Source organism: Pavona decussata, unplaced genomic scaffold, assembly GCF_977016875.1.
Source record: "Pavona decussata unplaced genomic scaffold, jaPavDecu1.1 SCAFFOLD_72, whole genome shotgun sequence".
In the NCBI taxonomy this organism is placed as follows: domain Eukaryota; kingdom Metazoa; phylum Cnidaria; class Anthozoa; order Scleractinia; family Agariciidae; genus Pavona; species Pavona decussata.
Window position 1 is genome coordinate 1,427,501 of NW_028145491.1, and position 25,525 is coordinate 1,453,025.

General features: G+C 39.5%; 2 protein-coding genes across 3 annotated transcripts in view; both read right to left on the bottom strand.

Moving 5' to 3' along the window:
- LOC146476870 (ras GTPase-activating-like protein IQGAP1) overlaps positions 1 to 14,087 on the bottom strand; it is a 45,270-nt gene extending 31,183 nt beyond the window's left edge. For both annotated transcript variants that reach the window (XM_085114003.1, XM_085114002.1), the window contains exons 1-11: positions 13,887 to 14,087; positions 13,686 to 13,782; positions 13,360 to 13,516; positions 13,127 to 13,204; positions 12,692 to 12,768; positions 7,464 to 7,531; positions 5,727 to 5,818; positions 5,518 to 5,539; positions 2,208 to 2,386; positions 1,724 to 1,838; positions 726 to 889 (exon numbers count right to left, since the gene is read on the bottom strand). In XM_085114003.1, coding sequence (XP_084970129.1) covers positions 726 to 889; positions 1,724 to 1,838; positions 2,208 to 2,386; positions 5,518 to 5,539; positions 5,727 to 5,818; positions 7,464 to 7,531; positions 12,692 to 12,768; positions 13,127 to 13,204; positions 13,360 to 13,516; positions 13,686 to 13,782; positions 13,887 to 13,962 — 1,125 coding nt within the window. In that variant the 5' untranslated portion in view covers positions 13,963 to 14,087. The remainder of the gene's footprint in view (positions 1 to 725; positions 890 to 1,723; positions 1,839 to 2,207; positions 2,387 to 5,517; positions 5,540 to 5,726; positions 5,819 to 7,463; positions 7,532 to 12,691; positions 12,769 to 13,126; positions 13,205 to 13,359; positions 13,517 to 13,685; positions 13,783 to 13,886) is intronic.
- A 3,595-nt stretch (positions 14,088 to 17,682) lies between these two features.
- The window catches only part of LOC146476872 (vacuolar protein sorting-associated protein 33B-like), a 34,927-nt gene continuing 27,084 nt past the window's right edge, over positions 17,683 to 25,525 (bottom strand). Inside the window, exons 14-23 of the mRNA XM_085114009.1 lie at positions 25,377 to 25,451; positions 24,983 to 25,047; positions 24,376 to 24,430; positions 24,038 to 24,084; positions 23,327 to 23,401; positions 23,124 to 23,168; positions 21,209 to 21,310; positions 20,407 to 20,497; positions 19,572 to 19,682; positions 17,683 to 18,366 (exon numbers count right to left, since the gene is read on the bottom strand). Of these exons, the coding sequence (XP_084970135.1) occupies positions 18,290 to 18,366; positions 19,572 to 19,682; positions 20,407 to 20,497; positions 21,209 to 21,310; positions 23,124 to 23,168; positions 23,327 to 23,401; positions 24,038 to 24,084; positions 24,376 to 24,430; positions 24,983 to 25,047; positions 25,377 to 25,451 (743 nt within the window). The 3' untranslated portion in view covers positions 17,683 to 18,289. The remainder of the gene's footprint in view (positions 18,367 to 19,571; positions 19,683 to 20,406; positions 20,498 to 21,208; positions 21,311 to 23,123; positions 23,169 to 23,326; positions 23,402 to 24,037; positions 24,085 to 24,375; positions 24,431 to 24,982; positions 25,048 to 25,376; positions 25,452 to 25,525) is intronic.

Sequence of the window (25,525 nt, forward strand, 5' to 3'; positions counted from 1 at the left end):
GAGTGAGACAAGTTTTTGATTTTGGTCCCATCAGATTCAATAAAATTTAAGTTACTTGCATTTTAATCATGCGTTTTGACTTCATTTTGGCCCTTCTGACTTTTTGTTTAATGGTAAAAAAACAAATTGACATCAGTTTTTCATGCTTCTGTCCTGTTATTGATCATGAATTTCGTCATAACCTTGTCAAAGTAGTCTGCAGATCCACTAGGCAACCCACAGCTACTTTGACAATGTTAAGACAAAATTCATGATCATTACGTACGAGGACAGACGCATGAAAAACTGACATCAATTTGTTAATTTGCATTATGGTCAGACTTACAGTATACAATAACCTGCAAACTCTGAAGTGCAAAACTCAATCAAGGGTTATTGTATAAGCAGTTTATCACTACGATGATTGCAAGTTAGTAGACTTTCAGAAGATGAAAAGATACAATATAATGCTGGGACATTTTAAAACCCTTTGGGTGACTTAGTTTTATTCACAGGACATAAGAGTTGGGCATATTCAAGTGATAAGGCCGGGGCCCGGGAGCCCAAGAATTCAGCTGATTTAAATGTAAGTTACTCTAGCAAAATGCCTTAACGACTTTTTACGTTTGCCTTAATTTGTGGAGGGTTTATTCCTACAAGCTACTACAAATTAACAAAAGAACAAACTATAGATCAAGTGTCAGTCCAAGTGCCGTTTGGTATACTACTGAAGTGCTTGAACACACCTGTTCTTTTATTCTTCGTTTCTCCTCCAACATCTTCAAATACCAGGATCTATTTTCCTTTGTAATAGCTGATAGTCTAGCAGCCCTATTAGAGAGTGCCAATGTCAACGCTTCTTCATCATTGCTATTGATGGCTTCATTGATGTCCTTAACAGCCTGGTTCACTGCAGTAAAACAAACAATGACTGATCTAACTATTTACAATGATGTTGGAGCAAAAGCAGGAAAAATGAGATTATTGAAAACAAGCGACAATGTCATCTTTCATTATATTTTTATTGAAAGATTAGTAATCAACCACTAAACAAGACTAGTTTACCTACTTTAGCTGATACAGGTCACATTATATCTAGAAGCACAGTGGAAATCCACTGACTGTTTCTTAAACTCTCAATAAATTATTTTGCTTACAAAGTCTGAACTTTAATAAGGAGACACCATACAGACCACATAAAGGGAATGTTAATAATGAAAACAATTCTCCCTCCCCCCCCCCCCTCCAAATTCATACAGTTCTTTATTTATATGTTATTTTGTTTGCTTCACCTACAGGCAAAAAAAATTAATGAGGGCAACCCTTCCACCATGAGTGGGGTGTTTCTGATCAGCAGGAAGAAAATGGTATTTTTGCCTCATCACTGCACTCTTAAATGTAACAGCAGCTGGCAATCTTGCCACTTGCAGATGACTGTTAACTGTTTTCCACTTAGTTCACATTAACTTTCCCGAAGACGTCTTTGGACTTGTTGCTTTCTTCCTACTACTCCTGCTGAGTCCTCTGTTTTTACAAAACATCTCAAGACGGCTGTTACCTTATACACTACTGGACAGGTATACATGTAAATTGAAGAAAGTTGTTTCAGTGTTTAAATATGCGGACAGAAATATGACTTGCTGAATGTGCACCAAAACCAAGTGTACTTGGCAATCCAAATTAATACTGCCACACCAGTTCCATAAGAATATTTTATTGGTACCTGACAATCTTACAAACTTACATGCTTCCTCAGCTTTCTTTTTCCTGATCACATCATTAACTTGATTAATATTTCCCTGTATTTCAGCTTGTGTTAATAAAGTGTCATAAACATCCATTCCTTCTTTGCCTGGAGACTGCAAGTAATAAAACAACAACAACAACAACAACAACAACAACAGGTCAACACCATGATGTAAAAGCTCACAGGAATTGCAGATAACTTCACTTCTGGACTTTTGGAATTATATTTATGGTTCTGATTATTGTTTCATGACTGTCACATGGAAAAACCTTTTTTAATAAAAAAAAATTAATGAAAATTATGTGATTGTATCTTTTAGTCAGTGACATGTCCTGGCATACTTGGAAAAAATCTCAATATTCCACACGGATTTCTTGCACTTGTAATTTTGACAGTTAACTTGTAACAGTATCATTAATACAGATGTATCAGAAGGCTTTGCAAAGGAAAAAAGGTTGTAAATGTACAATGGGCACTATACCTTAGCTACAGGTTGAGTAGCCTTGGTACTCTTTGCTTGATACAGAGCTGACTGGTAAGGTTCTGAGTTATCAGGAGTAACCTCAACCAAATGAGCACTCGGATTGCGGAGGGCCTCAAGAGTGTTGTCAGCAACTTGGTGATCAATTGCATCATTAATCGCAATCACTGCAGCATGTACTGAACAGATAGAAAATAACCATCAAACCGTGTAGCTGTCATAATAAATTATTGTCTAATAATCGTATTACCATGCACGGAGACAATCACTAAACACCATAGCTTTCACAAGAGATTCCTTTATTGTCTACCAAGATATTATTTGTGTGTGTGAGTATGCAACAGGATTGCAGAGGAAAGAGAATGGCAAACTGTCCTGGTATGCACAATGTGATAGATAATCTTTGTTTACAAATACATGCAGTATTTTTTTAAAAATTGCCGTCACCTCACAATGAAAGCAGGGGAATTTAAACAACAAGTGGTTTCAAAATGCGCCAAGAATTATCTGTCTTACAAGTCACACAAAAACTTTTTTGCCATCCTCATACAAACTTCTCTCTGCCATTCTGCTGCATAACTCAGTGTGTGACTGCAAGTTTAAACTCTACTAATTCCAGTTTTAATGTTACCAATCGTGCAGTTAAAAGAAAATTTTGTGATCACAACTATTTCAAAGACTTCTGTGATGAAAACAGTTAAGAAATCTCTGAGTTTGCCAGGCCTCATTATTGCCATTAAGCAATTAATTTCCCCCAGACCCAATTATATGAATAATGTCTGCCGCACCCCAGCTAGCCCCTAGATAGAATACTGCCCCATGGCTAGCAAATGTCTGCATCCCAGTTAGCCCCTAGATAGAATTCCACCCCATGGCTAGCAAATGTCCGCACCCCAGCTAGCCCCTAGATAGAATACCACCCCATGGCTAGCAAATGTCCGCACCTCAGCTAGCCCCTAAATAGAATACCACCCCGTGGCTAGCAAATGTCCGCACCCCAGCTAGCCCCTAGATAGAATTCCACCCCATGGCTAGCAAATGTCTGCACCCCAGCTAGCCCCTAAATAGAATACCACCCCATGGCTAGCAAATGTCTGCACCCCAGCTAGCCCCTGAATAGAATACCACCCCATGGCTAGCAAACGTCCGCACCCAGCTAGCCGCTAGATAGAATACCACCCCATGGCTAGCAAATGTCCGCACCCTAGCTAGCCCCTAGATAGAATACCACCCCATGGCTAGCAAATGTCTGCACCCCAGCTGGCCCCTAGATAGAATACCACCCCATGGCTAGCAAATGTCTGCACCCCAGCTAGCCCCTAAATAGAATACCACCCCATGGCTAGCAAATGTCCGCACCCCAGCTAGCCCCTAGATAGAATACCACCCCATGGCTAGCAAATGTCCACATCCCAGCTAGCCCCTGAATAGAATACCACCCCATGGCTAGTAAATGTCTGCACCCCAGCTAGCCCCTAAATAGAATACCACCCCATGGCTAGCAAATGTCCGCACCCTAGCTAGCCCCTAGATAGAATACCACCCCATGGCTAGCAAATGTCTGCACCCCAGCAAGCCCCTAGATAGAATACCACCCCATGGCTAGCAAATGTCTGCACCCCAGCTAGCCCCTAGATAGAATACCACCCCATGGCTAGCAAATGTCTGCACCCCAGCTAGCCCCTAGATAGAATACCACCCCATGGCTAGCAAATGTCTGCACCCCAGCTAGCCCCTAGATAGAATACCACCCCATGGCTAGCAAATGTCTGCACCCCAGCTAGCCCCTAGATAGAATACCACCCCGTGGCTAGCAATTGTCTGCTCCCCAGCTAGCCCCTAGATAGAATACCACCCCATGGCTAGCAAATGTCTGCTCCCCAGCTAGCCCCTAAATAGAATACCACCCCATGGCTAGCAAATGTCCGCACCCCAGCTAGCCCCTAGATAGAATACCACCCCATGGCTAGCAAATGTCTGCTCCCCAGCTAGCCCCTAAATAGAATACCACCCCATGGCTAGCAAATGTCTGCTCCCCAGCTAGCCCCTAAATAGAATACCACCCCATGGCTAGCAAATGTCTGCACCCCAGCTAGCCCCTGAATAGAATACCACCCCATGGCTAGCAAACGTCCGCACCCAGCTAGCCGCTAGATAGAATACCACCCCATGGCTAGCAAATGTCCGCACCCTAGCTAGCCCCTAGATAGAATACCACCCCATGGCTAGCAAATGTCTGCACCCCAGCTGGCCCCTAGATAGAATACCACCCCATGGCTAGCAAATGTCTGCACCCCAGCTAGCCCCTAAATAGAATACCACCCCATGGCTAGCAAATGTCCGCACCCCAGCTAGCCCCTAGATAGAATACCACCCCATGGCTAGCAAATGTCCACATCCCAGCTAGCCCCTGAATAGAATACCACCCCATGGCTAGTAAATGTCTGCACCCCAGCTAGCCCCTAAATAGAATACCACCCCATGGCTAGCAAATGTCCGCACCCTAGCTAGCCCCTAGATAGAATACCACCCCATGGCTAGCAAATGTCTGCACCCCAGCAAGCCCCTAGATAGAATACCACCCCATGGCTAGCAAATGTCTGCACCCCAGCTAGCCCCTAGATAGAATACCACCCCATGGCTAGCAAATGTCTGCACCCCAGCTAGCCCCTAGATAGAATACCACCCCATGGCTAGCAAATGTCTGCACCCCAGCTAGCCCCTAGATAGAATACCACCCCATGGCTAGCAAATGTCTGCACCCCAGCTAGCCCCTAGATAGAATACCACCCCGTGGCTAGCAAATGTCTGCTCCCCAGCTAGCCCCTAGATAGAATACCACCCCATGGCTAGCAAATGTCTGCTCCCCAGCTAGCCCCTAAATAGAATACCACCCCATGGCTAGCAAATGTCCGCACCCCAGCTAGCCCCTAGATAGAATACCACCCCATGGCTAGCAAATGTCTGCTCCCCAGCTAGCCCCTAAATAGAATACCACCCCATGGCTAGCAAATGTCTGCTCCCCAGCTAGCCATCACACTAACTGGATCAGTGAAAGGAAGAAAAAGGAGTATGGGTGAGAGGGGTAAAAAGCTCTGCTACCAAAACACTATTAAAAGAATGCCGCTACAAACACTACTGAATTGCATTGAAGAATGCTTGAGGACACATCCATGATGTGCTATCTGAGCCTGCACTCTTTAACTGGACTGCTGAATCTGAATCAGCTTCACTAAGTGGTTGTTACCTTGGTTAAATATTCGACATATAACTAATTTTTAGTTTATAAAATAATATAATTAATACTTACAAGCTGCCTCATCTACTGGCATCTGCAATAAAAAATATACATTTTTCAACTGTGAAATGTCTTGTGGGAATTTTCCCACTTTTATGGTCAAAAATGTGCTATAAATGCATATTCATATACCAACTTGAAAACATCGGCCTAACTTTCTTCAGAAATCTATTTTTCACTGCAGTCATCCTGTTTCATAGTTTACTAGGTCTTTCACATACCTCACTTTCCAAAATGCCTCCAATTTTGCTAAAAGCTGGCATCTGGATTCCATATTTTTCCAGCTCTTTCCTCATGGCACTGATTTGTTCCTCTGAAAACAGAAAAGAAAAATTGGCATTTCATGTCAAGTTTAGTAAAACTAGAGTCAGTATTAAAAGTTTGCACACATTTTGGTCACAATGACAAGTACAGAAAAATACTGTATTTGTTTATAATGGCAACTAAACTTGTCGTGAAGGTCACCAATTTGGCAAGTGGTCTGGCCGTGAAGTACTGTTAGTAGCACTGAGCAGTTTCTGTTTTATGTTTTAGGGCCAGAAAAATGTTCAGTTCAACAATAAACCCATGGAAATTTTCATAACAATTTTTTTCATAACAAACATGACAAATCTATTTGACTATCATCTGACCATTATGAAGCAACCATATTGATCTTTATGCCAAAGCAAGGGCATGTACATACCAAGTCTCCCACAGAGAAAAAGAAACTCCCAGTCTACCATATGGGTCACCAAATCTCCCAGGTACTGGTAATGATTTGATTTAGGGCCCAGGGTGCTTATTTACTTTTGGTACCTCAAGGGAGGGTGCTTATTCCGGACAGGCCGCTTATTTCTTTTTTGAGAAACAACCGAATGTGCAAAAGAAAACTTCAAATATACTGTTATTTATAAAAAAAAGAAACTGTAACAGTAACAATTATATGTAGATTGTTCAGTTAATATGAAGAAAGTTTGATAGCTTCAGTGTCAGTTGCATCAATAATAAGGCTTTCTGGTGCAGGATCTCCGACATCTGATTTGGTAGTCCCACCGATCGCATGATTTGCTCATGGCTTGTTGGACGACCTCGAGCTGTTCGAATCCTGCATGACAAGGCTGCTTTTCCTTGAAGCAGTGAATGTGTACGTACTCTGATCCATCCGCATCAACAGTCAGCCCACAGATCTTGAACGAATTTATTATGATCTTAACTACCCCACACTGCAAGAATCTACTGAACGATCTCTCTTGAAAACAATCTGTTACACACCTTCACAGAAACGGAATGAAACAGGTCGATGTTACAAGACAGTTTTTTTTTTTTTTGGGTGGGGGGGGGGGGTGGTTTTTCGGGGGTAGGTGGGTCAATTTGGCGGGAGGTTGTGGGGGGGGGGGGGGGGGGGACATGAAAGAAAAAAATAATCTCCTGATTTGAAGTCTCCAAAAGTTGGCATTCAACACCTTTTTTTTTCATCAAAAGTGACTTGGAGCTTGGAGTGTAGAAACTATTATAATAATAATAATAATAATAATTATTATTATTATTATTATTATTATTATTATTATTATTATTATTATTGTTTGAGTACAGAGCTGTCACTAAGTACTGTAACCTGGCCTCTACTATCCTGCATTTATGTTCCTCACAAAGCAATAACTTTGTTGTTGGTGTGGAGATCAATGCAGTTATTAATGAGGCTCACAACTTAATGACAGTTCCATGAACAGAGCATTTGGATAGAAATTTAACAAAATTAATATTTGACTAAAAAAAGGAAACACCCCTTGACACTGTCTGTTCCAGTGAGACAATAAAAATGGTGTAAAGGGAAAAACATGATATACATTGTGGGGTCCAGGAATAAAATCACTGTCTTGTAATTTAATAATTATTCAAAGTCAGCAGTAGCCAGCCACTTCACTAACAAGCCTCTAACATTTGTGAAAACCAAAAGCAAGTAACTATGTATTTACCAGTGAATGTGGCCTTGCCGTAGAGATCCTGAATTTGAGGTGCCAATCCTAACTTGAACAGGAACAAACTAAGGAAAAATAAGAAAAACTCAACCAAGCATACTACCAAACAAACGGATTGTATAAAGGATTTCACTTAAGGTTAAGTCTGTGCATTTACATCAACTCCTTCAGAAATATAAAATATCAGCAAGTATTATACAATAGGTTGAAAATACGTCTAACAACATAATGGTGTTCAACAGCGTATTCAATATTGAACAAATTATTAGAAGGTACAATAATATTGTAGAATGTACAAGATGTGCTTTCCCCATCTAAAAAAAACACCAAACAATGGCAAGAGTTACATAAACATGTGAATTCACATTATGTGGACCTTTTGCTGCGACTAAAGTGTACTTTTGCCAAGCTTTTCAAAAAAGTTGGAAATTTTGGTTGACAATGTGTCAAACACTATAGCAGCGTTCAACAGCATCTTTAAAGGTACAATCATACAATGTACCAGATGAACTTGAAATAAACATGACATACTGTAACATACTGTAATCATACACAATTGATTGTAAACAATCATCGAAAAGGGACTCCACACGGGATTTCAAGTGATTACAAAATAATAATTAAAACTAGTAATAATCAGAGATTAGAGAGATGCGTTCGATCATTTGGGAAAAGAAAATTACATTACAGTCAATCCAGGTCACGCGTGAACAGTAATTCCAAGAATGAAATGAACATTCGAATTTCTCTTTGTAATGTCCGACGTGTGAATGAAATGTTGGACATCTCTCTGGAAGTCGTTCCGAAAAAGACGCATTAACTGAAAAAAAGATTAAAAATACTTGGGAAACAATTGTTATTCTTGAAATATTCAATTTTGCAATGTAAAGAAAAATTCGTAGCTTTACACTGTCAATAACCTGGGGAAATTTATACGGGAACTCTGAAATCTCGTTGGCGATTTTGAAAACTGACATGTAAATTTCAAAACTCCGTTCACATTTCAAAAATATCGTTCACGCGTGACCTGGGTTGACTGTAAGTGCCAGATATTTTTCACATGTTTAATAAAATCGCAAAAAATGTTATCAATCTATAACCCAGTGTTTATAATATAGTATATATTTGGTGGCTTGCTTGTCGAGTTTGACCTTCTCTTCGCGTTTGGTGTGCTTGCTCGTCGAATTCTGGACTGTGCATCCTTGCTGTGTGGACTGTTATCAGGTAAGATGCGTTGTTTACGTTTGAAGTTAGAGTTACAGGCATTTGGAATCTTGCGAAAGCATATCGATATGTTCATTTCCTTCATTTCTAGCGGGAGTTGAGCTACACGTTAATCTGCGTTAATAGAGGAAAAGGAGCCAAAAGATAGATAATTATATAAGAAATAAAAAATAAATCACTAAATAAATAGCTAAATATACTAAATGAAAGAATAAAATATAAAAATATATTTGCTACGCAAGCAGTACGCTACGCGAGATTATAATTATTTGATTGTTCTTGAATCTTTTGAATGAAAACTTCGAAAAAAGCATTTCCTTTTTTAAAAACGCACAACATTTACGGTCGAATTCGGCAAGGAACCGGGAAAACATCAACGTGCCCGTTAAATTGCCATTGCCTTTGACGAGACATTGAAAGCCTCCGCGAGACATCTTCGGCCTTGCGGTACAAATTTGCATAAATATTATTGAGATCATCTCAAAAGGCAATTTCCCGTTTTCTTCATTTTCTATCAACTGATTCAGATTGTAACCGTGTCTTCTACTGACAGATGACAGGATAACTCGGGTGGATAACTTGTTCACTAAACCCAGTTTAACAGTGAAGGAAGCGAAACTAAAATATTGCGACTTTTCGGCCGCTGTTTCACAAGCTGAGAATGGAAACACGCGCCATCGAATTTAACCTCGCTAAACCAGTACGCCGCACATAATTATGCTTTAATCTTTTGAATCAAATCTTCGAAAAGAGCATTTCCTTGATTAAAAACGCACAATATTTTCGGTTGCAATCGGCAAGGAACCGAGAAAACGCTTCAAGAGCGAACACTTTCCAGCTCGAGCGTACACGTCCGCACATCGCTCCAACAATATTAAAAACGCAAAACAAAGTTGGCTGTCTCGTAGAGTTGTTCCCCGTAAAACGGAATCAAACTGTGGCCGTTTCACTACAAGAAACCAACGCTGACAAAACTGGGTACTTATAATCAAATGACTCGATAAAGTGTCTGCCATTGCAACTGCACCTGTTCGTTTCACTCGCATTTGGAATGTTGCTTTTCTCGAAATAAATCATGGCCATTTGCCGAGCTACACAACTCGGCAACTTTTTGCTTTGGTGATCACAAATTATGGCCATTTGCCGATTTACAAAACTTGGTAGGTAAATTATTTGCCGAGCTACACATCTCCGAAACTGAAACTACGCAACTTGTCTCTTGATTTAGTCAGCGCAAGCCGGGCAGCGTTGGTTTCTTGTAGTGAAACGGGTAAACAACACTATGCCGAACTTATTCCTGTGTCTTCGCAGTCGTACACATTTCGTGAAGGCGTTGATAAATCTAAATCTAATCCGCAAGTCTTCTTTCAAACTTAAACTGCGAAACCATCCTAAGGAAGCACACCAAATGCGATGCAAGAACGTGAAACTCGACTCCCGCTGAAACGAAGGAACTGAACATCGATAAGCTTTCGCAATACTTTCGCAAGATTCCAAATGCCAGTAACTCTAACTTCAAACGTAAACAACGCAACTTATCTGATAACAGTCCACACAGCAAGGAAGCACAGTCCAGAATTTGAAAAGCAAGCAGAAAATCGAACTCAAGAAGGAAGCACACCAACACGCGAGGCAATACGTGATACTCGACTCCCGCGAGGACTCCCGCTAGAAACAAAGCACATGGTTGATGGAAATGACGTCATTCGCCCCTGCATAATATTCTTCGGGGGGGCCAAACTGGTGTCGATGAATACGCAGTCGAAAAATCTCGATTTCGCCTGGATTAGGAATGCGTTCTTTGTCGAACGCAATCAATCAATAGCTGGAGTGCATCCTTGCAATCTGACGTTGACAAAAATGTCCTAGATAATCTTCAACTGACCAACTGTGCATGCTTCTAATCTGACTTCCAACAAAATTTTGGATTTTTCAGCGATATACAGAATAGTGCAATAAATCTGGCATTTGCCAACAGCACAAATAAGAGACCACGACAGTTAGGGTTGCAAACTCAGGCAAAGTTCTACAATGTACAAAAAGAAAGCCTGAAAAACAGTTAAGCTTGAATGGGATTTGAATCCATGATCTCTACAACACTGGTGCATTGCTTGTCATGGATTCAAATCCTGTTCAAACCTAATTTTTTTCAGGCTTTCTTTTTACAGATGCTTCAGTACAGCGCAGAACACTGTCTCTCAAAGTTATTCATCCTTTCATCCACAGTTCAAATATTTGGCAATTTTTCAATCATCACATTGTCACTGAAGACTTAAACTTTGCCCGGACCAGTGAACCTCTTTATTGGCACCTTCAGACTTCAGCTTTGTTGAATATTCATTTTTTTTATACCAAATAATCATTTTTGTTCTTGAAGTTTTCAATTTGACTGACAGTGTAACTGGCTACCAAATAATTGAAAAGCAGTGTTAGTAACAATATTATTTCAAAAACAGTAACAAGAACTAAAGGCAATATTGTTCGGATTTGTTGTTAATGTTGTCTCCTTCACAGGTTCTTGTCCTAGACACTGTCCAGAAAAAATGTCAATAATGGAAAGATGACCAGAGATGACAGATAATTTTTGTGAAATGTTTGAACTGTTACAGACATCCCAGCACTATAATTTGTAAATCGTCACTTCAACATTAAATGTCTTCACTTTCTTTGAAATACCCATAGAGATCACCTTAATTGTCATGGTTAAGTCAACAACACCTCAGGCACATGTATGGAGTCTGAAACTCAGCCAAAAGTACAAAAACGCATTGAAGAAACTTTTATGCAAGAATGAAGCAAAACAATGAGGTTTAAAAGGATTATACCTCTAACAAATTTCTTCAAATACAGCATGGAATATAATTATTAGCTACATCTTCCATGTTGTCAAGTGAGCAGCACTGAGCTGTATCGAAACAAATGATATTCCTCTCAAGTACAAGTAGTGATATTCTTCAGATATACCCTTGGTTTCTATGATGTCCCATATTTGGTGTCAATATTGGCCAAGCCTTAATGATATAATTCTCATATGTCTCTGGAGTTCTTTCTTTCTAATGTGATTATAATATAACTTGGAACATAGGTAAACTTTTGTTTTACTAACTGTCAACTATGGACAGCTGTAAATGACTAAAGAGCCCAGCCAAATGTTGTTAACTGATTTTTTTTTTTACAATACTAAATCAAATGACAAAAGAACAAGGCATGCTGAAACAAGTAGAGAGCTAATAAGAATATCTCTCCCACATTGTAATTGTTCTTCAAACTTGTGGTCATGTGCCAATAGCAAGTACTGTTCTTGCACACATCTATAAAGCACAAGGCAGGCAAATCGATTCTGCTAATTATGTAGCAGAGTTCATAGAAGAAGCCTGGTTCCTGATTTCAAGGTTTCCTTGATGTTGGATATTCAAGTTTTTTTTTAAAAAAAAGATAGCCTGAATGGTCAATTTTGCTTTTTAATTTTGGAATATTTCTGCTCCCCCTCCAAGCTCCCCTAGGGTCTTATAAACAAGTCTAGATTTGCAAATGATATGAAATGTAAATTTATGCAATGTTTTTTTGTCTGTACTACTCAAACTTTCAACATGAATGTGTTAAACACAGATTGGAGGAACAAAGCACATTTGAACATCAAAAACAAAGAAAAATCATATCATGTAAGAATTTTATCTTGTTTTCATTTTTACAGTAAGAACTAAGAAAAGCTTGCTTAGTCACGTCTTAACACTATTAAACAAGATGGCATAATACCAAGACATGTCAATAACCATCCAAAACCTGTCTAACTTGAGTACCAAACAATAATGGTGATGTCCTAAAATAAGGCACAATGAGTTATAGTCCAAAAAGCACAATGTGCACCAAACCTTTGGAACGGACAAGCAGTTAGTCACAGCAATATATGACATCATACTTGTTTATCAAATTTTTCCATAGCTGCAATTAAATAATTTCATGACAAAAAAATAGTTATTTAAATAGCTAGACAATTTTACCTTAAAGCATGAATACAATATATCAGCTTTGGCATGTTCTTTTTGTCATAAATGTCGGTTGTTTCAGGAAAGAAAACCTAGGAACAAACAAGACTATTTATTACTTTAATCATGGCCTCCCTTGTCATGCACGTAATTAATGCGCTGCAAATTTGTGCCAAGGTAAAGTTATAATATATATTTCAGCACTGACACAAAAATATCTAACATGCCCATCTAATACTTATATAACCTTTTCAGTGGACAAGCAATTCATATAAACGGAAGTGCTTTGGCTAAAGTTATCTGCTGTTTGTTCAAAATTGGAAATGCTAAACGGGGTCACGCTTGCCGCTAGCGTGCAAAAATAAACATTAGCTCATGCATTAAGTTGGGTTCTGGGAAAATAAACGCCTTACTAAAAACATAAAAATAATCGCAAAAAATTGTTCGCACCTTTGGAAGACCAACTTTACCGCAGCCGTTCATAAAGAAATTTATATTATCCGTGTGACGAAAATGAAGACCTCGAGTCTGCAAAAACAATAATACGAAAAGAATAAACGTCGATTATAGTACGACAAAGATTAGCAACAGATTTGCAAACTCTTCATTCAAACTCAGCTACGCAATATATAAAAAGTCACATAAAAAAGCAACAAAATATCTCTGCTATGAATATTACTCACATTCGACACTTTAAAATCTTTGTCGAATATTTTGCGCAGAGGGACTGTCTCCGGGGAAAAGAAATTACCCAGCTTTGCCAAAAACACACCATTTCTCAACGCCTCTTCGAGTTCAGTGGTTTCCGGTAATTCCTCTTTCAAACAAGCCTCCATCCATCTGAAAACAGAACCAAGACTCATAAATAGCTGTATTAGCCTCACAGGTGGGTGTTCCTCTTGTTAGAGTCCTAATACACTAGAGCGCGTGTACGAGTAAGCGAGTTTATATTGCAGAAATATTCAGCTGGTAGGTGTACTATCTAGCTAGATACTAGTAGAGTACGCACACTTTAGCTTCTTCCAAGTGACACAAGTACTGATAGGCCATCTGTTGTTTACGCTGTTCGTCCATTTCAGAGCCTGAAGCTCGCTCAGGACCCATATCTGCAAAATGAATCAGCGCATCAGCACAAAAATATGAAAAGGAAATTCGACCATCGATCTAAAAATCAGTGATCGTAGCCAGGCGATGGTGTAAACGATTGTACCTTCGGTTGTGTAGGCGCCTGTCGAGTCATTCCAGCGTCCGTCTTCTTGTTCAACACCGATTTCTTGCGTTGCCATCCTTCATGAACGAACAATCTCTCAAACTGAAATGAAGAGATCATATACAAGGGAAGGGGAGGCACCTGACCGTGGTTCATGCAGTATCTTGCATTCCCAGTGCACTCTGTGTGAAAAATGGAGGGAATTTCGAATAACAACTTGAAATTATTATGGGATGGACGGTATTAGCACCCAGGCCCACTCCAAACTGGTTGGGGAAAGAGTCACAGGATAACCAAGGTGAATTGAACGTTCGGGCTCTGTTCTCGCTACATTTCAACCAACCTGGCACTCATCAACGACAACGACGTTCTCTGTTAGGGCAGCTACGAAAGGATTGCACAGTGGCAGACAGTGACCATTGAAAGTGAAAAGTCAAAATCAAAAGTCGATTTAGCGAATTACAAAATCAAAGGTCAAAGTAGAAAGTTCATTAATCAAGGTAGAAAGTCGAAGACTATTCATCGAAATCAAAAATCAAACATCGTAACGTCAAATTTCCACTTCCGAAAACAGGAATTCCCACTTCTCACTTTCCAGTTTGACCACCCGCCTTCCCCCTCCCCCTAACTTTTCCTCCATAACTTAGTAGCCTCCTCAACGCACCGCATGCCGCTCAGCAGAGTCGTCGATCGAAGAGTCAAACACAACCAGACCACATTCATTCAACCATACTAGCTATGATTCAACTGATATTTTACAAAGGTGACAGGCCAAACACGGTTTCCGCTGGTCGCTAAATGTACCTTAGACCACTGTATAGCGCTTTCCCGAGTACGTTTCCGAAACGTTTTTCGTTTTTGATCAAAATGTGATGAGATCTCTCTGCTGAATGGTGTTGACCTTTTGATCTTGATCAGTTACTGAATGGAGGTTTTCTTATCATTCGAAACCGTTTGAATCACAGGTCGCCTAAGCTCTTCGCCTGCGAACGCAGATGTATTTCCGGCCAAAAATCAAGCGACAGCCGGAAATACGTCTGTGTTCGCAGGCTACTAAGCTCCGCTGACCACAGGCAGACCACCCTCGGTTTGTGTGGTGTAATTACTGTTTGGAACTCTAGACTTTATATTCACGTGACACGATCGGTTAAAATTTTTACTGAGTGGATATATTTAAAACTCGCCTTTTACCTTTAATGTTGAAATAAAGTTTCAAGGAAATGTTGATTGAGTCGCGCGTGGTTTTTTTTTTTTGCCATTCCGAGCCGTAGCTGACGAAGCCGGAGGCCAAGTTGGCAAAAAACAGGGGATATTCCGCAAGATTGAGCAGAATAATTGTTTTATTATTCAACACATTGATAACAAAGCGCAGTTTTATTGCAGAAAAGTTGGAGACGATCTTTATTTTGCCATTTTTCCTTTTTTTGGCGAGTTTACTGTCTAACAGTGTTGCCTTCGGCCGGCAACTCGCCAGAGAAAGGTTTCTAAGTTTCACGTGATCTTCCGCGCAATTACGCAGGATGATAAGAGTCGACACGCGGCTGACGTGTATACAGTTTTAAGTCTCGATCAAGTTCTACAAATGTTTATTATTTTTTCTTCAATTTAGTCAGTTACATGCTGGTAATTGCTATCCAATTCTACTATAACAATCTTAATTTAGCCTTAGCTATTACTTATAATATAAATTTACTGTTGCTTATTTCAAACAGTCTTTCTCAGGGGCGTAGCTACCTGTACGAATGTGGGTACCTGAAAAAATATATATATATCGAAAACTGAAAAGAGAAAAAGAAGTAAAACAGAACAAACCAAAAAAAAAAAAAAAAGGACAAAAGTCAAATAAGCGATCTGGCGTTAAATTGTTTCATGTACTTTAATATCGGACAGCGCTGCGATGAAAGTTTGGCAGTGTTGCGTTTCTAAAAGGAGAACAAAACACTCAGGTGACAAAATAAAACCATACGTACACTTTGGTGACTGTACTCCTAACATCCAAGGAAAGTTGTCTGCTTCTGGAGATACCAACAAGTAAGACCTTTTCTTTCTTTCTTTTCGTTAATTTTTTTTTCTTTTTTCTTTAAACTGTTAGCAAAGTTTCATACCAGGTGGAAAATTCGTTATTTATCCTATCCTATCAATAATTTCCGTATAAAAATAACCAAAAGAGAATCTCAGTCAACACCTGCGTCTTTTTTAGTTTGTCCGGAAATTGGTAGGGAGGTTTTAAGATGTTTGCATAACGGATCTACACTGTTTGGCCCTAAACGGTTAGCTGTTATTAATTGACATGGGTAACTCTATGTAAAGAAGTTCTTGATAGCTATGTCTCTTTGGTGTAGTGGTTACTATGGGTGAATTGAAGCAAATGACCCGGGTTCGAGGTTCACTTGTTCTGATTTTAACTTTCTTTTTACGGTTAAGTTTGAAATAAGTGTTAAGTTTGAAGTGTTACTTTGTGTAAACGTGATAAGATGTCCAACCTCCTTCTGACGGATTGCGGAGTGTCCGCTCCCTATCGGAAGCCGGAGACACCGTTTAGTAGATCCGTTTTCGTCCTTCTCCCAAGAAGACAAACACGGGCATACAAACGCCTGGAGATTGAGTTTATGTGAGGTTAGACTCAATCTAACTGACCGAAACAGTGTATGATTGAAATGTGTGGAACAGTTACCATAAATGAAGCCGAGTACATATTAATGAGAAATGATCTCTTGATGAAAATTGGTGCTATTAAGATATCAGCGGGTGTTTCCTCAGAGGTGCAACAATTTTGCATTAAGTGTGCACAACAGAGCGCTTTCCATTTGTCAATACGTCCGTAAAATCTGGATGCGGAATTGAACAGCAGATTTCCCGGAAAACCTTTACGGACATTTGGGTAGCCTCAGCAAGTTCTAATTTTCTAATCGGAGATTATAATAGAACATTCCTCCCTTTCTAATCTGATACACAGTTTCTGTGCTTTTTAGGTTGGGGCGGCAGCTAGCTTGAAGATGATACACGTCTTTTTCCCGTCGGGTGGTGAACTGGGCGATGTTGTGCCATTCGCCAACTGAAAAGTTCGGAAAGTTCAAACCAGACTGTTTGGTGGAACGGTAGATGGGCGCACCAGGAAACGAAAATAATAATCTATGGCTAAACTAAGACAGTCTTCTCCGACATTTGTTTCATACGCCCCGAAAAGAGCTCTTTTAATAGTAGTTAGTAGTAGAGTCCTATTAGTAGTGTAAACATTTTTTAAGAAACAACTGAAAACGTATCTTTTTAAACAAGCATACTATTAATTGCGTAAGCAGTTTTATACTGTGTACCATATAGATTTTTGTTCCATTTTGTAGTTTTAACTGTCATATTCCCTGCAGTTTCTTTAAGGTATTTTTTTAACTTATTGTAAAGCGCATTAGATCATACACGAATAATGAATTTTGCGCTATATAAGGATTAAATTTATTTATTTAAATTTATTTTCAAGGCAAAAGCCGGAAAAGTCGGCTGCTCTCGAAGGCTACCCAAACAAAACTTCGATCAAAATGTTGTTTCCAGGGTCTAAGCCAGTAGCCCCCCAACCCCCCCCCCCCCTCCCATCTAAAAAAAAAACAAAAACACAATCAACTCTTCTGGGTTTTAAAAACCATGAAATCGCTTTTCGAGTCTATTTCGTCCCATGAGATATATAGCTGCTAACTGTATTTGGACACCACTGCAAATGTTACTTGTCCAGCAGACGACGCAACAACAATAACGACGAGTACATGGACCGATCCAACGCAATACGATCGTAAAAAAGTGACAATTTTCTTTAAAAAAGGCATTTATTAAGTCTTTTTTTCAATACAATTCTAACAAGTTAGTCTGTCAGGCAATTCCTTGATACTCATGGCTCGCTATTTATTCCTAAATTTCCCTATGCGCTGTCATCTATGCAGTAAGGGTGTCAATGCCAGACCAGACACCTTCGGGTGATTCCTGCTTTGTGCAGTTACCCAGGCCGTACAAAGCGTCCATGGGCAAATGACCATTAATCAACCGCCTTTTGATTTGCTTCTAAATCCTTGAATTTGACTTGGTCACTATTAGTACTAAGTGTCTTCTCAACATTGTTTTGCCTTGTTATTATCTTCCACGCGCACAGGGAATCGCAAAGTTGTATCTACTGTCTTTTATATACAGTTAAAATATCTGCTAAGTCACACCTCCTCGGGGCGGACACCGCTCGTAAGTAGTGGGTTCTTCAATCAGGGGGTCCATGAATGTCCAACTACACGACATTACGGAAGGTTTCACTCCTGGGACAACAGCTATGAGAACGAGCAAAGTTTTTGTGATTTCAGCGGATCCAGAATTGATCCAGAGTGATTTGAAGGTAACTTGTCCTTGAGCTATGGATTTCAGCCATTCGTCTAACGATGTGTTGCTATGGATTCCAACAGACGAGTGCCATTTATGATAGCTGTAGTAGCGACAATAATTCGGTATCCTAAAAAGAAACCAAGAGTAATGAAATAACCATGATCACTTCTCCCAATGCGAATTTTCAGTGGGTTTGTAGTATTCTAAACTTTCCAAGCAATCAGTATATTGGTACCTTGTAAGTCACTGATAAGTGATACTGGATTTGCAATGATCTAGCGCAAAGGATACGTTACTGTCTGTGTTAGGTATCATTTCGTATGAAGAGTGCCAGGAAAGTTTTTTATGATCATTGTCAACTACTGTAACCAAACATCAAGTGTGACCATTCAAATGAAAACTACTACACATTACTGTGATACAATTTGTTACGCTTTGCCTTTGCAATGTGGTTCTAATATCGAGTCCGTGGGTGAAATACTAAGTATACCATTCAAATGACAGCTACCAAGCAGTATTTTCCCGTGGTACTGTTTATTATTAGGTGCAAGTTGGTTCTAAAGTTAGTCTTTAGATGATCATATAGTGTGCCGGACAGTTCACATGAAAGTTACTGAGCTGCATTTTCACGTAGTACAGTTTCTTATGCTGTACAACGCGGCTTTATCTTTTGAGTCTGAGTGAAATCCTAAAGTGTGATCATTCAAGTGAAAGCTATTGAACCTGCTTCGTTCCCAGACGTCTCTCGCTTCGCACTCGTTTCCAGTTCCTTGCACTTCGCGCCTGGCGTTCAAATGCCAAGAGCATGTAGAGAAGGCAGCACTTTTATGCAGAAAGATGAAATGCTAAAGTGTAATGGCTACTTAAATGAAAGCTCTACATTGTGAAGTACGTTTCTTTTTCTAATTTATAAATTTGCGGCCATTGCGAGTGGAAAGAATGACTCACTTCTCGTAAAACAAAAATTAACCGAGACAAAATAAATGACACCTTAAAGGGTATTGTCTGTTGGAGTTGCGGTTGTGTTGTGGTGAACACCTACGATGTCAGATCTTAAGGTCGCCGGTGGTTCAAGAAGTAGACAAGAAACTTTATTCCATAATGTACTCTCTTCACTCAGGTGTATAAATGGGTATTGGTAACATACCGCTGGGGGTAACCCTGTGATGGACTAACATCTCATCCAAAGTAGATTGGGAATACCCTCAGTTGGAGTTGTTCCATACTTAGAGAAAGTGGGTTAAGCTCCGGGCGTGTGGGGCACCGGTTACTGCTGTGCGACTTTAGTTAATGCGTTGTCATCGTTAAATATCATATCAAAGAATCGGTTACCTAATTTTCTGGCCAGAAGCCTGATGGCTGAGATCTCCGAGAACGTACAGCCCCCTAAAAACATGACCAGCATACATTTTGATCCTGAAGGAGAGTCGTTTGCAGCGGAATCTGCGGAGAAAGAAATCAGTGGTATACCCTTGGGAAACGTTTCCTTCAAATCAAGATTTAAACTTGAAAACATCATCTTACATTTTACGAACAGAAAAGTAATAATTTCAAGTTTTCTAAGTCTTGATTTGAAGGAGACGTTTTAAAAGTATATGAAAACCTAGACGGCTAAAAGCTACCAAAAGAAATCGAAAAAGCAAGAAGGCGCAGTGGTGAGAGCACTCGCCTCCCACCAATGTGGCCCGGGTTCGATTCCCGGACTTGGCGTCATATGTGAGTTGAGTTTGTTGTTGGTTCTCGTCCTTGCTCCGAGGGTTTTTCTCCGGGTACTCCGGTTTTGCTCCCTCCACAAAAACCAACATTTCCAAATTCCAATTAGACCTGGAAACAGCGGATGAATAGCCACTCTGTGGATGTGCCAATGAAATTTCCATTTAGTTTGTTTATTTATTTATTTTATTTATTTGAATATCGCCCTGACGAAGGACAAGCGCTTGATATGTCAGCGTTTGCATCTCATCACAGTGGCTTATTATTATGATGATTTATGATGACCTACATAAGACGAACATTTACAAGGAGAAAGTTTTCATGGCGTCAAATATGCTTAACACCTGCTTCACAGATTCGTAACATTACTTTACTTGAAAATGACACTTGTCATTAAAGTAACTGGAATTCTTTGAGTAAGGTTATCCGTTAAAAACTGATTTTGTTAGCTTACATCGTGCGGAAGCTGTCATCCGGGACGAAAACACATCAATACCCAGCAGTCTGGACATCTCTTCAAAAGCAGGAATTCCATTCAACAGAACCTACCAAAATAAAAACATCCTCATTCTCCTGCAACCCTAATGCTTTCTATTTTCGGGTGGGGTTAGATCACAAAATATAAACCTGCAAATCTGATCCATGGAACTGACATAGAAAGGTGCTACTGGATTGCGGATGTCGTGACACAAACTGAATGTAAAGTAGTTTAAGCCCCTCACACTTAGAGCGTGATCGCTGTTTATGTTGTTAGCTATAACACAGTTTGTTTTTTGTTCGGGTATCTTTGAATACACAGTAGTAGAAAACGTTGTCTGAATAGAACTTAAACCAAGCTCGCTGACTTTTACAACGAGATTTTAGCGAGCTCTAAATCCCGCGCAAATTCAGGGAATCAGGGTAATTCTGTATTCTACGGTTTACAACATCAGTGGTGTCATGACAAAATTCAGGGACATGGTTAACGACAAGTTATTTGCTAAGAATTTCTACACAAACAAGACACTGTGGCATGATCCAACCGTTAAAAACAATTTACCATAATTGCATGAGACAAAATGAGACAAAGTAAGCTTTCAACGTTTATTTCATAAGCAAAGTAGAAACGCATCTACCTGGTTTAAACAAAAAACGCGTTCCGTGTTTCCACTCATAAAGTTTGTCTGGAAACAAAAAACACCCTCGCAAATAGGTGTATTCTCTTTGTGGACTAACACGGGAAATTCTGACTTACAAGAGGTACAGACGGCACTAACCTGCTCCACAAGCCTACATGAGATCGGCGTGTAAGCACCACTGAACACGTACGCCATTTCTTGCGGATTCTTGAGGTCAATTTTATCGCCATCTTTTGGCACCTGTTAATACAAAAAATCATGTTTAATGACAAAATAGAAATTTTTGTCACCTTCCAAGTTACTGGTTATCTAAGAGGGTAGAACTAAGCTAACGCCAATCCCAGGCATAACTGTGTAATGCAATTAAGTTAAAGGAGAGAGTTTGGCCGGCTATTTAAACGAAGTTTAATTGAGACCATAGTCTAAGACAATCAGCAGACTTATTTACGCGTTTATCACAATGCCATTTTAAGTTGATAAATGTGTGCCTTGTCATTTCCATATGATCTGTCCAACTTTGTTTACAGTAGACAACATTAAACTGTTCGGTTGACCAGATTAAAATCGGTTTAAACCGCGGTTTTGTTAGACGCCGTCTGAACTTCGTTTTCATAGCCGGCCCTGAGTATTTTATGAGCATAAGGAAAGAAGTAAAAAATTCTCTGGAGGGAATCGAACTTATGGCCTTGGACACCAGGGCCCGGTTGTTCGAAAGCCGATTAAAAGAGGAAGTAACAGGGGGGTTTTGGTATCTTCTGTTAAAAATGATGAAGTAAGACCTTCAATCAGCTGCCAAATAATTCTAGAATGACGAGAGAAAAAAATCAACTCAATTCTTGAAAGGAACAACTCGTGATCTGTTGTAGCGCATTTTGGAAACAAAAATGCGAGAACTTGAAAAACGCAAGCCTAAAATATTTCAAGTTTCAGTTCATTCCGACCTACTCTGTCTCTGGCCAGAGGCACTAATCCGGCGAAAGTTTCATTGCGCTGGGGTGATAATTTATAACAAACTTGACAATTATATCTTTGTTTCTGCTGACAGACAAACATTTTTGGGTTTTGAAATGACAGCAAATTTGCGTGATACTTCCCCTTTAACGCTAAACCATGATTAAACGTTGACTGAGGTTTTCATCTCGCTCATTAAAACTGGTTTTTGAAAGGTAATTTTATGCTAGTGTTATAGACAAGTATAAGTCAAGACTGAGGAACAAAATTATTCGGAAGAATCTTTAATGATTAGTCATTAAACTCTAGGGGTTTGACTCCCCCCACTAGCTACCACGCCTAAGTGGACGCTCTACCAGGAATAACTACAGCACTTAAACCATGTTGACTTTTTGTCGGCTATGACGAAATGTTTTAAAAATACTTTGAGTAAGTGTTAACATTCAATGATTTAATCATTTCATGCCACACAGATACTCTAACCACTGGGCTGGGTAAATGAACGACGCTAAATCATTCACTGATTTCTCTTCGTTAATCTTTTTTGTTGCCTGTTTTGACATTGCCTGGCTCCACTGATTTTGTTTCCCGGTCTCCGAGGAAGGGTTATTTACCAAGTTCATACATGACGTATATCCTACAATGGATCTCAAGCGCTCTTGTTACGGTGATAATGAAAGAAAGAGGGTACATTTTATTTTAAAAACTCTCCTGTCCGGTGCTTCCCCTTTTTTTCGCTCTCGTCCCAATTTCCGTGCGTTCAAACAGCGAAGAAAGCACAAAACCCAACGGAAACGGGTGCTGGTTACTGTCGACAATGATGAAGCTGTCAGTGGCATCTGTTTGATAAACCTTATTCTTGGCAAGTCAGTCCAAAATACACTGACTACTCAAAATACTGCTTATCTCCATCACTCCGAATAGAATGCTTAAGTCTATCGTGGGATGGTTTATCATGTGTCCTCGACACTGTAAGGGAAAACGAGTGACTGGGAGCTTTCAATCTCACCTAGAACACTCTACCACGTGGTTACGCGACCACACCTGAAACATGATGAACGTGCTTATTAAAAATCACAGCACACTTAGTCGATCTACTTACCAGATTTAAGCGTTTGTTGAGAGTCTTAAATATGCCGCCCTTTTTCTGTTCAGTGAAATAAAAAATATATATCAAAATTTTAATTCATACAATTAACTACAGTAAAAGTAACCAAAGTAGCTTGATCTTAATTCTAAAATAGAAAATAAAAATGAAAGAAAACTAAAATGCAATCCATTATTCGTTCGTTCATTCATGCTTACCTGTGGATCAAGTTCCGTGAAAAGGCCCAGTTGCTTGAGAGTGCTGAAGGTTAGCATGTGATCATGACCAAAACTCTGTAAATAGAAAGGTAAAGAAGCCAAGTCGCAGTTTCAACACTGTCTCACGCTCTGACCATATGGGATATTGGTGGGCCGACCCAGTTTCATTATTATAAAACGTTTTATAACACACTAGGGTACCGCCGGTTTTATTTATGTTTACCTGTATCCATCTATATACCTGGTTAGAGGGGACAGTTTTTAAAGTTGCCCAAAGGAAGTGACTGAACAAATAAATAATGATGGAAAAAGTCAGCTGAAATAAATACATGTATATTAGCGGAGCTCCGCGCACTGAAGGCGCACGCGCGGAGTACCATGGGTAAGAAAATATGGTAACCTATCGATGCGAGAAATTTTGATTTTGGTTATCACGTCACTGTCCGTCCGTCCGTACGTACGCAGCACCACAGGACAACCAATGCGAATGGCACACTCAATTATGTGAAACCTGAGCTGCCGCCCGCGTTAGAGTTTTCCTATAAAAAAAATTTACCCCATTGTTGTTTTTGGAAGTCTTTGCTATAAGAACAGTGCACTTAGAATACAAAACTGCCTGTTGTTGTATGTTACATGTTGTTATAATCACTTAATAATAGAAACAACTGACTGCAAGCTTCAACTCACAAAACATCTTTGAAACCAACGTACCTGGAGAAACCTATGCTTCAGCATTTGATACAGTTTGGGTTCAATTCCTAAGAAAACATAGGGCAAATTAAAACAGAGCTCAGAACCTTTCTCTCCTTCAGTATAAATACACGGTAAGGCAGAAAGAACGACGCTCTTCTGGCTTGGAACATGAACAAAAACTACTTAAAGTTCTCAGTTATGACGTAAGGATAAATCTATAGCAAATTATAAACACCATTTATCAGTACTGTTGCCTTGGCAGTGAAAGGTTTAAAGTTAAAAACTAGGGGCATAACACATGCTACAATCATGCAACAAATGTTAAATGATTTAAAATAATGGTTTCAAAAGCTCACCACCACGGGTTAAAGACAGCAGACAGAGAAGCTGTAATGTTTTCAATGAATTAAACTGTTGATCAGGAAAATAAAATATTACTTTGATATTGCAAGTTGTTGTTATCTATCACTGAATAAGACTTTGAAATTAAACCTTTACTATAATGCTATAGAACTACTACCATCCCTTTCAAGGTACAATTGAGTGACCTCTTCCCAACATGTAAGTGACAACTCATTACACGAAATAAAGGCTATTGCTTTGACGAGGTAGCGGTTTACTATCAAGATCATATCCAGCAATTTGTAGATAAGTGTAGCCACCTTCACAATTTCCTAGTTTTCAATAAAAAAAGTATGCTCACAAATCTTAAGTCAACAAACAAGCTAGTAACTCAACTCTGCGTCCAGCATCAAGTGGGAAGACCCTTGCTATTATTCATATAATGAGGTTGCTACTCATGAGGTCTCACAACAATCTGCCAGTAATTTGTCAATGACTTGTACAGTGCTGGAGCAATTTTGACTCCTTAGGGGAGCATAGAGCGAACTTGTACAGTGGGGGAGAAATTTTGCTGCCACTAACTATTCTTGCTTGGATGCATTTTACATAAGGTGAACGAACCTGTCTAATAATGCATTCTTCCACGTAATCTATATCCTCTTTATCTTCTATCAGCTCCAGAAAGTCTATAGCAAAGACAATAGGCTGCTAAATACAACCAATCATACAGCTGCAATTAGGTATAAGGTCATAAATAAACGCACAATGGACTTTTTTTCACAAATGAGAAGCAAAAAACAAGAAGAAGGACACAGAAAAGTCAGCTGTCGCATGTCAAGTTTCCACACTGCTGATGACTGTGATAAGATTTCTGCCAGAAAACAGCTCAGTGGTGGTACAACCCAATCTGGAGCTCTGTTATCTGTTCTTTTTTCAAACCCAAAATTGGTTTAAAAAATCAAGCTAAGCTAATCTGTGAGAATTATTTGAAGTAAAAGAATAGGATTTTACATACTGTGCTCTGCCCGAAGGCGCCTTTCAAAGTTCTCCTTAGTCTTTGTCTTCAGAACCATCTCGCATGCACCAATATCTAGTCAATGTATGTCATGCAACACAGGAAAGAAGGTAAGTAACAAAGTTCAATTTTAATTCAGTCAGTATCAT